This window comes from Hydra vulgaris, chromosome 05 (assembly GCF_038396675.1).
Source record: "Hydra vulgaris chromosome 05, alternate assembly HydraT2T_AEP".
Lineage (NCBI taxonomy): Eukaryota > Metazoa > Cnidaria > Hydrozoa > Anthoathecata > Hydridae > Hydra > Hydra vulgaris.
In genome coordinates, this window is record NC_088924.1 from 9901212 (window position 1) to 9919207 (window position 17996).

At 27.8% G+C, this 17996-nt stretch overlaps 1 protein-coding gene across 1 annotated transcript; it reads left to right on the forward strand.

Moving 5' to 3' along the window:
* The first annotated feature begins 5191 nt into the window (after window positions 1-5191).
* LOC124813311 (uncharacterized) lies at window positions 5192-7010 on the forward strand. Its single transcript, XM_065796614.1, has 4 exons — window positions 5192-5252; window positions 5641-5958; window positions 6063-6629; window positions 6782-7010. Exons 1-3 carry the CDS (start codon window positions 5194-5196, stop codon window positions 6559-6561), a joined length of 876 nt encoding a protein of 291 aa, XP_065652686.1. The 5' UTR covers window positions 5192-5193; the 3' UTR covers window positions 6562-6629; window positions 6782-7010.
* Window positions 7011-17996: the final 10986 nt, after the last annotated feature.

Sequence of the window (17996 nt, forward strand, 5' to 3'; positions counted from 1 at the left end):
AATTCTTACCCTTAAAAAAAAATTAAGTTATTTTTTAAATTCGCGACAATTAATTTAGTTATATTTAGTCGTATTTTGTTATATAATTAATTTAGTTATATTTATATATTTTATTAAGTTATATTTATATATATTTATATAGTTATATTTATATATTTACGTATATAATTAATTTAGTTATAGTCTGGTCGCTACATGTAAAAAAAAAAGGAAAACTAAACATTTTGAGTGGACATTTTAATTTTTATATAGACTTGTTCCTTATAACTTAAGAAGTTTAAAAATGTTTACGTGCCACTTGGAAACTGCTTATAACTTTAGTTAAAGACAAAAATAAATGCAATTTACTGAAAGAATTTCAAGTATAAATAAACCGCCATGCTGTTTATAAATCAATTACCGCAAAGCATTGATTTAGTTTTTACAAATTATCGACAGGGGGTTAACAATATGTAAAATTAAATGTTTTAAATATAATTATTTAAATCTATTTAATCAAAATTTCATAAACCTATTTAAAAACAAATTTTTTATAATTTTCTTTTAATATTGTATTAAAATAATAAATTAGTTATAATGTAATAAATCTAAAAAAGAAATTTTTGTTCCCGTTTATTTGTTAACGTTAAGAAATGTTTACTTTTTAAAAACTGTTTATTAAAAAAAACGTGTTTTATTTTTATTTATTTATTAAAGTAAATAATGGCGAGTAGCAAAAAAACACAGCATCTTAATTTAGTTCCTAACAAAGAAATTAAAAATGCTTGCATACTTCATCAAGGAAAAGTTGCTCATAATAATAACAAACTGCGGGGTTTTACTGAAAATGCGCTTGCGAAATTGAAGAATGCCTGGTAAATCACAAACTAAATGTCCAACTCAATTTATTACTTTATATATACCTAAAAAAAATGGTACGGAAAAAACAATAAATAGCATGGATATGATAATAATATTTTTTTTTACTATAGTCAAATTCGAAATGACTTTAAAATCATAAACATTCTACCTGATACGTGCCCAACAACTCTCTTGTCCCATCAAAGATGTTACGATAAGTATGTAAATATAAAAACATTAAACATTCTATAACATCGGAAAAGTAGAGCAGAAAAAGGCAACGAGAATGTAGGCGTGGATAATGCATCCTCATCAAAGCGCAGAATCTCATCTCGGAAAAGAGATAGATCAGGTAAATTAAAAAACCCTTGGGTGGGAATTGCAAAGCAAATAATATTACCCTCAGTTTTCACGTTTTTTATTGTTTTATGTACTACTTCAAAGTTAAAATAATTCCCTTGTTTTAGGAAAAATTATTGCGGATGAAGAATGTTGCATTTGCTATTGCAAAAAGACTAATAAAGGTAGGAACGGATATGAAACGCTTACAAAATGCGTAGCGGAAAGTGCAGCAAACGTGTTAAAAGAAAACGCTGTAAGTAAAGCTGACAACCCACGACTCTTGGCTAGTATATCGGGTACAGAATGGCAAACCATAATTTCTTTAGAGTTATATTATCATCGGTCTTGTTACCTTAAATATACAAGACCCCAAAAAACTCCTTTTTTTACAACAGAAGATGCAATTATGCGTTTGCTCTTCGACTATGTGAAAGAACACGAATTAGACAATTTAGAGATTATTCATACAAGTAAGCTATTTGAATTTTACAAAGAAAACTGCACAGATAGAACAAAGATTTCAGATAGAAGGACTTTACAGGATGCTGTAGTTGCAGAATTCGGCGAGTCTGTTCAGTTGTGGGCATCAAAATACGGCTATTCTTTCTTATATAACGATACTATTGAGAAGAGAAAAATCATTGAAGTTTTTTTAAAAACAATTGAGAATCTAGAAAAAAAGAATAATCCACCGATTGAACAGCTTATCGATCATGTCGCAAAAGAGATTCGCAGCGAGGTTTTGTCTATGAAAAAAACATACTTTAAATGGCCTCCTAATGAAGACGAGTTACTAAGAGTTAAAACTGAAATTCCACCTCTTCTGCATCAACTTTTTGCAAAAATTCTATTTTGTGCCACTCTCTTTGTGAAGATGTTATTTATAACGTAACAAACGGCCACCATCGATGCTCTAAACACGTGTTATTAGGGTTAAGTACCAAACGGAAAACTGGATCAAAAGAGTTAGCGAAATGGCTAAGTAAATTAGGACATAGAATTTACTTAGCCATTTCGCGATGAATTAAATTACTTAGAAACATTTCTTGCACAAAATGCAAAGCAAAATCCAATTTTTAAAAGTTTTTGTCCTTCAGTTCTCAGCCCTCAAAATGTGTGACCTTCGTTTGGGACAACAACGACATAAATCCTGAAACTTTAAAAGGAACTTCTATGCACGTCACAAATGGTATTGTCATTCAGTTACAAAATATTGGTCAAGTACACAAAAACGAGGTTAACGAAATAATTTCAAGAAAAAGATAAAGATCTTTTAACGCAATTGAGAAACAGTTGCCTCTGTACGTAAAGTATAATCGAGAAGAACCAGATTACCTACGTCAAACAAACGCGTTATCAAAAGACAGTAAGTTACTGGTAGTTTCAGAGAAGCTGGATTTCTTTTGGACCTTACTATATCATTTTTCTAATGATATCCCAAGTTGGACTGGGTTTAACTACCTAATTACACCTAAAAGGATATCAGAAGACATCCACACTATAAGCTATCTTTCTGCTATTAACTCATTGCCTACAAACTTACCTCAAGTTTATTACCAAAAAAGAAGCTCCGGAACCCCAAAAGCTTCCACCTACTAGGGATGCTCTATAGTGTCATTGCAAGAGAGTTTCGTATGTAACAGCAATTGTCAAACGATCACTAGAGGCAAATCCCGATATTCCAAAACCTAATGGATATGGATGGCAAGAAATTGGCGATCAACTTGAGGTTGAATGAATGCTCATTCCACCTGCTCCGGAGAACGTTTTGCAGTTAATTTCCTGTGCGTGTAAAAAGTCAAAATGTGAAACACTGGTTTGTCTTTGTCGATCGCATGGATTGACTTGTACCGATTTGTGCAACTGTTCGTCTTGTGAAAACACAAATAATTGGGACGACACTTTAACAGAATATTATTCGACTGATTTCGATGCAAGTTCAGGATTTTCTGAAACTGATTGAATATCTATCTATGATATACATATATGTATATATATATATGTATATATATATATATATATATATATATATATATATATATATATATATATATATATACATATATATATATATATATATATATATATATATATATATATATACATATATATATACATATATATATGTACATATATATATATACATATATATATATATGTATATATATATATATATATATATATATATATATATATATGTATATATATATATATATATATATATATATATATATATATATATATACATATATATATACATATATATATGTACATATATATATATAAATATATATATATATATATATGCATATATATAGATATATACATATATATATATATATATATATATATATATATATATATATATATATACATATATATGTACATATATATATATATATATACATATATATATATATATACATATATATATATATATATATATATATAAATATATATATATATATATATATATATATATATATATATATATATATATATATATATATATATACGCGCACACACACACGCATGCAAAAAACCGAAAATGTGTTTATCCTTGATTTAAATGAAGTCATCAATCAAGAACTTCGACTCTTGTAATATTTTCCCTTTTAAAAATCTTTTTGGTTATTTTTTTTTCTTTCACGAAATTTGGAAAAATTATTAGCGTGACGTCATCAGTACCAAATAAGGGCGCAAATTTAACCCTTTAAGCACTTTTAGAATTGCTCATAAGTTTTTCTAAAAATTTATTATTTATTATAAGGTTTTCTTAGGAGGTTATCTAACGTTTGACGTAAATATGTATTTTTTAGTTTGATTTTTAAAAAATGTATCAGCATGACGTCATCAGTGCCAATTAAGGGCCCAAATTTGACCCTTTAAGCACTTTCAGAAAGGCACGTAAAGTTTTTCTCATTCAAGATATCAACCTTAAACTGTTTAAGTAGTTTTTGTAATGCCCACTTTATTTCCAAGAAAAAATTACACGTAGCGTCCAGACTATTATATTTAGTGAGTATTTACCTTGATTGCGCAGTTTTTTCACTTCTACCCATAGTTTCTTTCTCTCTTCCATAGTTTCTTTAGCGAAATCTTCGTTAATATATATTCCACTGCCTTTCAGATGTTTTAATTATTTAATTTTTTTTTAATTAATGTTTTAATTTCACATTGGAAATTATTTTAATTTGCATGAAGGTGCAAAAAAAATTATGAGGCGTGTCCAAAGATTTTGAAACGCAAAATTAGGGAAAGCGGAATAGTATCGAAAATTAACTGATCGAAAAAATGATTAATATCGAAAAATAACTGACCGAAACCCATTTTAATGATTAAGATCGAAAATGTGATTTTCAGATTAATATCGAAAAGTTTTTATATCGAAATTCACAAATGCGGAACAATATCGAAAACAATAAAAACGGAATAAGATCGAAAACTTATTTTAATGACTAACATCGAAAGAGTGATTTTCAGATTAATATCGAAAAGTTTTTGTATCGAAATTTACAAATGCGGAACAATATCGAAAACAATACAAATGGAATAAGATCGAAAACTCATTTTAATGATTAACGTCGAAAATGTGATTTTCTGAATAATATCGAAAACAATAAAAACGGAATAAGATCGAAAACTCATTTTAATGATTAACATCGAAAATGTGATTTTCTGATAACACTTTTTTTTCTTTTTTTTTTTTTGTATGAAAAACTATTACTAGGAAAAAATCTTAAGAAACTTTTAATAAGTCACTTTTCAATAAGAAACTTATTTAAGAGTTCGATGAATATTTCCTAACTTTTCGCCTAAATTAACTTTACATTAACTTTACTCTTACATTAACTTTACACGAAGTTAGTTATCTGCAACGGAGAACAGCAGTTTAAATGAACAGTTTAATTTGCAGCACAATAAACAGTTTAATTTGCACGTGCAATAAAATTCAATTCAATTTTAAAGTTGAAATATAAAAAATTTTTAAGAAACTCAGCTGTTGGGCATATGTTAGTCATTAACAAGGCGAAATCGGCCAAAGTGTGTTTTGTTGATGGAACATTCAGGTATTTATATGGAAGCATTTTACTTTTTCAAAGAAAAAATTATCTAGTGGGCTGTCCATTAATTACGTCAACAAACTTTTGGCAATTTTTACCTTCCCCCTCCCCCTTATGAACAATTTGTCAAATTTCCAGAGACACCCACCACCCAGACCCCTCTTTTTTTGAGTAATGAAATTAAATAAAGTAAAGTAAAATAGTTGACGTCAACTTTATTTGACCTCCTCACCTCACCTTTGTCAACAATTGTCAAAAAAGTTCAGAACCCCTTCTATTTGTTGATGTAATTAATTGACAGCCCCAATGACGAAAAAATTGATATACTAAAAACGTTAGGTAGAACACTTTTATTTACAGTTGTAAGTTATAGTTACATTTATTGTACTTCCAGCATGACACCACGCATGGAGGAAAGCAAGTGGTATCAGCTCTTGATATTTTCTGTTGAGTATTCAGCAGTGCTTGAAGATCCAATTCCAGATGAGGATCAGATAAATTTTGATCCTGATAACCCTCACCTTTGGGGCACATCTGTTCCAGCTGTATGTGCTTTAATGACATCCAAATCCGAGGCTCTATATAAGCTTGTTTTTTCCAAAATAAAAGAAGTTTTAGATTTCTCTCCAGCCACCATTATATCGGATTTTGAACGAGGACTACAGAATGCTCTAAGAACAACTTGGAGTGAAAGCTTGGTGAATGGTTGCAGGTATAAGTTATTAATTTGTTAATACTTTGTCCCAGTTTCCAACATATTAAAGTTTCTCATAGTTTGTTATCAATTAATGATTTCCTTTAAATCCTTATCTTTAGGTTTCATTTTGAAAATGCAATCACCAAGCAATTAGCAGTTCTTGGTCTTCAGAGGGAATACCGCCACCAAATTCAAGTAAAGAAGTGGGCACGAAAAGTTATGGCACTTTGTCTCCTTCCTGCAAACAAGATCTTGGTTGCTTGGGGATCTCGAGTTATTGAGATTGCAACATTCAGTGGCGAAATCAAAAGCAAACTACTTGCTTTTAAAAGGTATTTTGAGAGGTATTGGCTCAATATAGTGACCCCACGAGAGTTCAGTGTTTATGGCTTGAATCACAAAACCAATAACAATGCAGAAGGTCTCAATAGACGTCTGAAAACAAACATGGGTAATCGGCATAGAGGATTTTGGCAGTTTATGGAATTGCTTAATCAGCATGTAATAGTGCATACAATTCAAGAGCTTCAACAGCTTGCTTGCAATCAGCCAGTCCGCCGTGACCAACGCGACTATAGTGCAATTGAAAAAATGCGTTGTTTTGAGAAAAACTTTTGAGACGGAGTTTGGACAACTGAGAGATTCCTATCAACAGTATCATATCTTTTTCAAAACTTCAAAGCTATGTAAGATAATTTTCCAAGTTTTTGTATACCGCTTCTTATTTATCAACCTTCTTTAACCTTTTTACCAAACTAATTAACTTAACTTTATTTGATAATCTGTCTTTTTCAATGAAATATGGAAAATTGTATTTGAAGTATTTAAACAATTTTAGTGCTTTGGATGAAAACTTAACGGACGAGCTTGGTGAGAGTCTTCCTTTGCCAACTTCCACTTCAACAGAGTCACCAAAGTGCATTGTTTGCACCGTCAATGAACGAAATGCTTTGGTGATGCCTTGCAGACATTTTTTGTTTTGTCAGCCATGCATTCAACAAGTCCAGGAAAGCAACACACCTCATTGTCCCACTTGCCGAGGACCAATATCATCCATAATTGAACCTTTTCAATGATTCGGTAAAAGTTGCCCCTTAACCTACATTTTGAACACTAGAATGACACACAATTGTTCAAATTTATTAGAATAAATTTATTAGATAAAAACGGTATTAAATTATTTCCAATTTCTCTTACTCCGCTTGGGATAAAAAACAATCAATAACGTAATTTCGTTAGTTAACACAAATGCATTTTTTATCCGTTTAAATGGTATATGAAATTTAAGTGACGCAATTACAAACAATGTTGTTTATCATCTGTCTTTCTGGTTAAAATTTTTGACTACCTTTTTTTTTTGTTACTCTGGCTTCAGAACTTGCTTATTTTTGACAAATTTAATTAATAAAACTTAATTTAATTAATAAAACTTAATTTAATTATTAATTAAACTTAATTAAACTTAAAACAAATTTAATTTAAGAAAACTTATCAAAACTTCTAACAGCATCATTGGAGCTAATGACACTACCAGTGAAGTGAATTTTAAAAGTTATTTAATAACTGTGTATTCGCAATATAAAAGCCATATATACAAAAATATAATTAGGTTTATATTTCGACAATCTGAACGAGTTTTCACTAATTCATACTTTCGTCTTAAAGTTTTTTAATAAAATATTTCATGTCAATTTTTCATTCAAAAATTTGCAAGAAAAGGAAAATTAGAAATTTTGATCTTCAAACGTCATTGGTATTAAACAAAGATAAAATTTGACAATAATGTTGACAATATATCATAAAGTACTGTAAAAAAAACTTCCGATAACTTGAACCTCCAGGGGGCCAAAAGAATAGTTCAAGTTGACAAATGTTTGAATAATCGGAAGTATAATTAATAAATAAGGGTCCAACAGAAATTCAAAATAAGTTTTAGTCGCTAGTTGTTCGAATTATCGGCTTTTTATTGAACTATGAAACCTACTAAAAGTAATAGACAAGTCAATAATTATGTATCGACAAAGTTATGTATCAATTATTTATAATTTTTTTTTTTTTTCTATTATGGTTTTTTACGACAAGTTGATAAAACTTGAAAACATCATTGACATAAAAGTTATAGAAAAAGTTTGGTTCAATAACAGGATTTTTCAAATATAAAAACATAAGTTTGTATCAAGTTACTCCTTCAATTGAACAGCTTCCAGCGAGGGCGAGGGTGAGTAGGTAAAAAAATAAGTAAAAAAGTGCCATGAGTATTTTTGCCTACTAAAAAAAATGTTCTTGGTTTTCGGTCCAAATTTGCAGACTGATCTAATTGTTTGGAAAGTGGAATTAAACTAATAGACCCAAATATGCTGATTGACTGAACAAAAACATATAAAATTGTCGACTGGATGATCTAAAGTTCATTGATAAGGAGTCCTATTGCTTTTATCACAGAGCACCGCCACAAATACCAGTTAATAAATTGGTTCTCCGTCTCCAACCTCAGCGGAAGTGTTTTTGTGCCACGCCGAGAATCGAACCCAAGACTTTGTGGTTTGAATCCGAATGCTTGACCACTACACCACGGTTGCAAATATATAAAAGTTAGTGAAGATGACACAGTTCTTACAAAAGCTGATACATGCGGACATACAGCATTAAATTAAATTTTTTTTTTTGGAAAGCACATGAATCAGTCTATAAATAAACTTTATTTAGAAAGCTCATTAAAACAACACCCCCTACGTATGAATGAAGTTCGGACCAGAAAAGATAATTTTATTACTTCTAATATTGATATCGAGAGCCATTTAAAAGTAGTTACTGAAAACTGTATTTTATTTAAGGTTGCGAGATTTTAACTATCTTTGATAAATTAAGTAGGCTGACATAAAAATAAATAGGTGAACAAACGTCAAAATATGCAAACATACTTCATAGAACTAAAATTAAACAAAATTTTTTTTTGCATTTTGAGAAAAGTTTTGTAAAACATTTCGTCGCATAAGAATTATAGGGTTCTATCTGCATTTTTTTATGTTGTGAGAACTTAACTTTCGATATTTAATTTTAAAATGTTTCATGCTATTATTCTGTATAGTTTTTTTTTTTTTTTTTTTTTTTTTTCTTTTTTTTTTTTTTTTTTTTTTTTTTAGTATTGTATTTGCCGATTGAAAATAATTTACACTCGTAATTTATAAAAACAAATATTTACATGACTGGGGCTTGAAGAAGACAAAATTCATCTTATCATTAAGCCCCCCCTAAAAAAATGCATATTCATCAAATAAAATGTTTTAACAAAATGCAAAAAATAAAATATATAACGTTTAAAATATTTAGTAATTCAAAGAGTATTTATATTTAAGAACTGATTAGTAAAATAAGATGATATATAAGTATTAATATTACAAAAAGAATTTACAATAACTTTTTTTAATAAAAATTGAAATTATAAAATTTTACAATATTTTTAGTAATTAGTATTTCAAATAATAAAACTTAAAAAAATCGTTTGTAAATTCAAAACTTATAAGATAAGAAATACATTTACAATAGCAGACTATGGTTTAGAATATTAAATATAATATTAAAGAGTAATTAGTAGGTTAATTTTTGTTTTTGTTTGCTAGTTTAAAAAGCTTTTTAGAAGAACTTTAATTCATTTTCATGTATCATCAGTAATTGCTTAAGTTTTGTTTTAAACTGGTTTAAAGAATAATTAGATTTCAGCTCATTATTTAATATTGTATTCCACAGCTTAGGACCTCGGTTAGCAATTGAGAATTTGGTTGCTGAATAATGTGTTTTGGATTGAATGTAATTGTTTTTTGAAAATCTGGTAGGGTATATGTGGTTTATTTTTTCAAAAAGTGAATTAAATAACATTGGTGATATTTTTTTATCAAGTTTAAACATGAAGATAAGAATATGGTAAAGGTTTAGTTTATATACATTTAGAATATTAAGTTTATTAAATAATGTTTGAGTGTGAGAGAAACGGTCTACGTTTGTAATTATCCTTATAGCCTGTTTTTGTTTACTAAACAGTTTTTTTACTTTTGTTGCGTTTGTGCTGCACCAAGCAACGTTTGCATAAATTAAGTAGCAATGAATTAAAGAAAAATATAAGTTTTTTAAACAAGATAGATTTAAAAACTGCATGGCTTTATACAAAACACCTATATTTTTTGATATTTTATTTTCAATTAGACCTATGTGGTCCCTCCAGGTTAAATTTTCATCCAGAACCACACCTAAAAATTTTATTGATTGCTCTCTTTTTAATAATGCGTTATCAATAAAAAGATCAGGAAGTTTTAATGGAATATCTTGTTTTTTATGAAGACGATGGAACAAAGTGTATTTGGATTTATTGATGTTCAAAGATAGTTTGTTTGATTTGAACCATTGGGTTAATTTTTCAAGTTCTTTGTTTACTGTTTGAAATAATTTACTGATATCTTTACTAGAATAAAACAAGTTTGTATCATCTGCAAACAAAATTAAGTTTAAAATGTTAGAAAATTTATATAAGTCGTTAATATAAACGAGAAATAAAAGTGGTCCTAAAATTGATCCTTGAGGAACACCACAGGTGATTGACTTATATTCCGTTTTTCCGCTATCATATGAAATAAACTGCTTTCTATTAGACAAGTAACTATCAAACCAGGACAAATTAGTATTTATTATACCATAACTTTTCAGTTTGGATAGAAGGATTTGATGATTGACAGTGTCAAAAGCTTTACTTAAATCGATAAATACACCTAGGGTATACTTGTCTTCATCAAACCCTTTAAATATATCATGAACAAGGTGAGTGATTGCATGATCAGTTGAATGACCAGATTTAAATCCAAACTGTTTATGAAAAAGAATATTATTAACATTTAAAAAGGAATATAGTCTATTATACATAACCCGCTCTAATATTTTAGAAAAACAAGAAAGAATTGAGATTGGTCTATAATTCGTAACATCGGAAGAATCACCTGATTTTAACACTGGAATGACTTTTGCAATTTTTAGGTTATCTGGAAAAACGCCTAGTTTTAGAGATAAATTAAAAATATGTAGTAATGGAATTGTAATTTGTTTTATTGATTTGATAATGACATTACTACTTATATCATCAAATCCTAAACTTTTATTGGGTTTTAATAAAGAGACTGCGTCTAGTAATTCTTTTTCTGTAAGTTTATAATTAGACATAACATTAAGGTTGGTTAAGGTTAAGTACGAACTAAAGTGTGATTGAGTAGTTGCTATATTAGATGATAAAGTAGGACCTATATTTACAAAAAACTGGTTAAGTGTTTCAGCGACTAAGGATTTTTTACAATTTGTTTGTTATTAAATTTAAGATTTAGAGGAAGTAAATTTCTGTATAAGCTTTTTTTTCCAATTACCTCCTTAATAATATGCCAAGTTTTTTTAGAATCATTTTTGTGCTTTATTAATTGTTCAGAATAGTAACGTTTCTTTGAGCGTTTTAAAATTGACTCAAATAGCCGTTTATAGTTTTTATAGGTAGTTTCATTTTTAAGAGTTCTTTTTTTAAGAAACTTGTTATATAAGCGTTGTTTTTTTTTGAAGATTTAAGAATGCCCTTCGTGATCCAAGGGTTTAAAAGTGTTTTTGTTTTGATTACTTTAGTAACTTCTGGGAATGCCTTGTTATAAAGATTAAGAAACTCTGTTAGAAAAATATCATACGCTTTATTGGCGTTTAGATTTAGTTTTAGGGTGTCCCAGTTAACACAGGATAGAAGCTTATAAAAATGACTAATAGAAGTGTCGGTTATTAAACGTGTTTTAATTATTTTTTCCCGTTCATTTTGGGCATTATATATGCATTTTTGCGATAGGATAAAAATCGGAAAGTGATCAGACACGTCAGTTGTAAATATTCCTGTTCTTATATTTTCATTTATAAATTCATTTGTTATAATTTGATCTAGGGATGATGAACTTTCCTTAGTTATTCGCGTTGGTTTATTGATTAGTGGAATATAGCTATTTTGAAAAATGGTGTTAAAAAAATTTTTAATATATATATTATTTTCATAATCTAATATATTGAGATTGATATCACCAATAAAATATACAGCTTTATTCATAGACGATTTATTTTTAATTATTTTTTTAATGTGGTTTTCAAATACCTTAATGCTTCCTGAAGGCGGTCTGTATAAACCATGAATGACGATATTTTTTGAGGTTTTGTTAATAATTTCAATACATAACGATTCGTAATCGGTAGTAGTTGAACTTAAATTTGGTTTAACTTTGAATATTATTGAGTTTTTTATGTATATACACAAACCCCCACCTTCCTTATTAGATGCTCTAACTTGATGAATTACTTTATAATTAGGTAATTAAAAATTAGAATTGTTTTCAATGTTTTTATCTTTACACCATGTCTCACTTAGACAAATTATTTGAAATTTAATGCCAATTTTATATAAAAGTTGTTTTAATGACTCAAAATTTTTTTGAATACTTCTAATATTAATATGAAGCATTGAAAAATAGTTATCCTCCATTCCATTAGCAATTTTTTTAGAATTTGGGTCATAATATAAAGGGTTAATATTTTTAATTATTTCATCATTATTATAAAAATTAATATCAGGATCCGAATAGTTGTTTAATAGTATTGACTTTTTTGATACAAATGAATTAAAATTTATGTTTGTTAAAACAGTTTCATCAGCCATTTTAAATCAGAAATAACTTAAAGCAATATTAAAATTCAAAAAGTAATATAAAAACGTAAGAAAATCATTTATCATTATTTTTTTTTTTTATAAATTCTCTAACAATAAGCTTATCGTATATAACAACGGAATACTTACCATTTATCCTGTGCAATTTGCTTTCTTCAAGAGTAGTAATAGTTATAAATTACAAGTCGTTTATGTTATTATGGTTTCATTATTAAAAATATATTATTATTCATAATATTTTTAAAGTTGTTTGTTTTTATTATTAATTATTAATTAAAATTTTAATTGTTAGATTCTTTTAACATAAAAAAATCCAGATAGAACCCCATAATTCTCATGCGACGATTTATCGAACATTTATCACGAAATTATGCGAACATTTATCACGAAATGCGAACTATCACATTATGTGAATATAACATGTAACTATCACATTATGTGAAATATCACATTATGCGAATTATCACATTATGCGAACATTTATCACGAAAAATCAAACTAAAAAATTTTTAAAATTTTTTATACATATATTTATTATCTAATTGCTTTTAATAGAAAACTCATATCAATAACAACTCTTCAAACAAAATGAATCATAAATATATGGCCAATTTAGGATGAAAGAACCATTTTTATAGCTTTTTTGCGCTGGTCTGTAAAATCTGGGTCTGTGTTTTATATAATCTATAAAATGTTGTACTTGGTAAGGAAACATTTTCAGCACATGGTTTTTGCATATTTTTTGTTCCGCTTGACGAGCTCTTTCTGATTATATAGGTTTTTTTTAGTTTCCTAATTTTTTTTTTGCTGGCTCTACAAAGTTTGACGTCATGGGTCCTGGCCCCAAATGTGAAAAATTTTTCTTCTTAGTTTTAACCTAAAAACAAATTAAAAGCAAAAATTTGCCCTAACACGCTTGTGCACACGAAGTACACAGTGACCCTCACTATTATCCGTAACCTTACATGTTTTATATTATTTTTTTCAGCGAAAGTACAATGCTTAGAGCGCAATATGTTAATCCAATTCTTTTCTATTTTTATAAAATATTCTCTCCTAGTATTATTACTGAATATTTTTGTGTTATTAGCACTATTATTCCGAAACACTTATTGAAGCTCGATTATCTAATGCCTTTAGTTCTAGGCGAATGGCTTTGGGATTGAATCCCCGTGGTGTTTATCTTTTATTTTTGAAATGAGTATGTGGTCACTGCGCCTTCTCTTTTCTTTTCAGTCCTTAACTCTCATCTATGTCATCATGCTCAGCACAAAATAAGTTTTTATTACGCAAGATAAATTCAAAACAAACTGAGCAGCTGTTCAGAATGACAAATCAGTATTGATAATAACATTAAAAGTAAAGTCTAAAATTGAAAAAGATTTACAAACATAAATTGTTAATATATTGTTTATCTGTTAACATTTACTAACTGTTTGTGAACTTTTTCCTTTTAACCTGTGATATGGAAGATGACTTCTCTACTACTTCTTATAGGTAAATTTTTAAAGAGGATAACTGTAGTTAAAAATTTGTTGAATTTATATATTAAATTGTTAATTTATTTAAAATCGTCATTCTTTAAATAAAAATTTGGTAACTCACAACGAAACATCTTTTAAGTAACCAAAAGTTAATGCCACTCATCTATTGATACTGAGCTAAATTATCGACACAGTTATAATCGTAACTCAAAAGACCTTGAAATAAGAAGTCATATTTCACAACTGCAAAGGAGCACACAGATTTGTATTAGATTTTTATCCTCAATGCACAATATAGCTGTTTAAAATTTAGGTTTTTATCATTTTATTTAAATTTTCCTCGATTCAGAACTTTATTTGCAAGTTTTGAAATTTTATATAAATCTGCAGTTAAAATACTTGCCTGTTTAACTGTAACATCATCTTTGAACAAAGTATACTCAAATGGGGGAAGTCTGGACAGTTTATCGCTTATCGTTTATAGTTTAAAGTAAATCAACAAATCCATAAAATAAACTTTTTTAAAGTTATTTTTATCTTCTGATAGCAATCTATTAAATCTTTTAAAATTACTAGCATGATTACAAAATCATGCTAGTAATTTTAAAAGATAGTCACAGTTTTAATGGTTTTATTTCTCAATAAATTACTATAAATTTTTACAACTGAAGCAGTTTTTATTATCGACGGAATGTTCCTATTATTTAATGAATGTTCTTAACACTTTTCTATTGTATACCCTTTTTGAAAAGTTCAGACTTATGTTTTTTTAGTTCAAAGCTCAGAGTATTCTGTATAATTCTGTAAATAAATTTCATTAAATATTAAACAGATATTTTGCAACATTTTGGGCCAATTTGGAGTAATGATTTTGCATATTATATTGTGTCAATATTACCAGAATGTGCTTTCGATAATGAAAGCAAGGGAAAATTTTTCCAAATAATTTTTAATGGTGTTATAATGTATGCTTTAAATACATGGAAGTATACACTAAAATAATGCATACATATTAGTGTTTTGTGATTTCTACTTTATTATTTTTTAAGTTCTTCAAAAACTAAACCAAAAAGATTCTGCAGGATTTTTTAATTAAGTAGAAAAGTGTTCAAACATACATATCGTCGAGGATAGTGCAAAACCGCGTAACTAGCATTGGATAATACCGCGTATCTACAGTACATTTTTTTTACTGGAAAAGTATAAAATTCAAAATTTTTTTTATTTTAACAGATTTTGGTTTCATTTTAGTATAAAGAGCATTATTCATGTTTTTTGTAATGTCAACAATAGATATTTGTTGTTAAAATTATTAACATCCAAATATATTAGCCAATGCTAGTTACGCGGATTTGCACTATCTCCGACAATATGTAGGGCATTTTTATGACTATTACAAAACATTATGTAAAGATAATAGACAACTCTTGTAAAAAAACTTCATATAGGTTCTCAGCAACTTGTATAATAACCTCAATAACTTCTAGTATGAAAATTTTATTAAATAGCATCTTGTAAAATAAAATATAATTACTTTTTAACATTTGGTAGCTACATATCGTAGCAGCAATGTATTTAAAGTTGTGTGCTCAATATTTTTTTAGTATTTACAATGTTAAACATTCTGTAACAGAATGACCAGATGACTACTTGTAATAGTAATTTTTCCATGACAATTGGAGGAAGAGTGGGTATTGCTTATAATCTTTTATTAAAAAAGATCTTTCAACATGCTCTTCTTGCTTAATTAATCAGGGTTTTTTAGCCTGCTCTACTTGAATTGTAACAAGGAGTTTTGTACCAATAAAGAAGCTTTATATCATAAAATTTCAAGAAAAAAATACTTTAAAACAAGGCTTGTTTTAAAGTACTTTCTTCTTGAAACTTTTGTGCACATATAACAGATGACTTAGTTGGCATATAATTTTGAATATTTACAAATAACTTTATCCTTTAAACTTTTTATGGTTTGTTGACATTAGCTGTAAATAAATCAATACATCTTGTTTTAAATCGTTTTATAAATAGCCAACAATACAACATTCAATATTTTTTGTTCTACTAATCGAACTTTAATTTTATATTGTATAAATTATACAATTATACAGTATAATTACTACTCTTTAATTCACAACTGCAATAAACTGGTCTTTCTATTTATTCTGCTTTTGGAATTTTTGAATCCATTCCTTTTTTTCACATTTTCAATATTATTCCAGAAAGTCCCTTTTCGATTTTATTCCGTTTTTCACAATTTCGATATTATTCCGGAAAGTCCTTTTTCGATATTGTTTCTTTTTTCACAATTTTGATCTAATTCCGTTTTTAAAATTTTCGATACTATTCCTTTTTTCACAATTTCGATATTATTCGGTAAGTCCCTTTTCGATATTATTCTCTTTTGAGCTATTTCGAGATTATTTTGCTTTTCGGATTTTCGATACTATTCCATTTTTAACAACTTTGATGTATTCTCTTTTTCGATATTATTCCGAAAAGTCCCTTTTCGATATTATTCCTTTTTTCACAATTTCGAGATTATTCTGTTTTTCGGATTTTCGATACTATTCCTTTATTTACAATTTCGATGTTATTCTTAATTTCGATGTAATTCCAGAAAGTCGCTTTTCGAGATTAATCAGTTTGACTGTTTTCGATACTGTTACTGCTAGCCGCAAATTAAAATCATTTTGGTTTTGAGGCGTCTTTAAAACATTTCATATATTAAAAAATGTTTATTGAATTTTAAAATTTGCCGCCCATGGCTGTGGCCTCGTTCGCCACCCCTTCACTACGGCTCTGGATGTAGAATTAGTCAAATTATTTTCTTTTACAACATTTAATCATTTTTATTCAGTATTCTAAATTACATTCATATATGACCATAATTTAGAATACTGAATTTTGCACCTATAGGTGCAAAATTATGTAAAAATTTTTAAAATTGGATGTAATTAAGGATAATATTGTTTATGTGGCAGACAAAGTTGTTTTTTTCTACTTTTTTTGTTGTTGTTATTTTTGGTTTCCTTTTTAGATATCATATTATTCATATATTATTTCTTTACTGAAAAGTTATCTTATTTAAAATGTATTTCTATTTTTTATGTACAAAGTAAAAATGTATAAAGTTTAAAATGTATTTCTATTTTTTATGTACTAGTGTAAGGATATGGCAATCCTAGCGCAGTGCTCGCTTCAGAATCAAAAAGTCTGAGGTTCGAAGCCTGCTCGAGCCATATAGGCAACATCGTTAAGAAAGACTTTCGCGGAGCTTTATGATCTTTAGCTGTTTTTGTTTGAACAAGTGAAATCAATATTTCCAGAATATATCAAAATTTTAATTCATAGAAAAGTTTCTCGAAACGAAATGAATGGTTTTCCGAAATTTGTATGGCAAGCAGGCTGACAAACGGCTTTATTAATTCATAAAGTGTATTTTTTCTTCTTTTAATAAAAATAATTTTGAAAGGTGATAAATTGTTTTTACACTTAAACATAAAACGTTGAGAAAAATCTTTTCGTATATACTAATATTTCAACCAATGAAAAGAGTTTCGTATATACTAATACATCAACCAATGAAAAGAGTTTCGTATATACTAATAATTCAACCAATGAAAAGAGTTTCGTATATACTAATAATTCAACCAATGAAAAGAGTTTCGTATATATACTAATAATTCAACCAATTAAGAGAGTTTTATGAGTAAAATTATCCCTTAAAATTCTTAAGGCATGCAACATGTTTTGATTACGATATCGGACAAAATACGGTGGACAAACTCAAATCTAAAACAAAAATTTAAATGAAACACTGGAAAAAAGGCTAAAACATATATGTA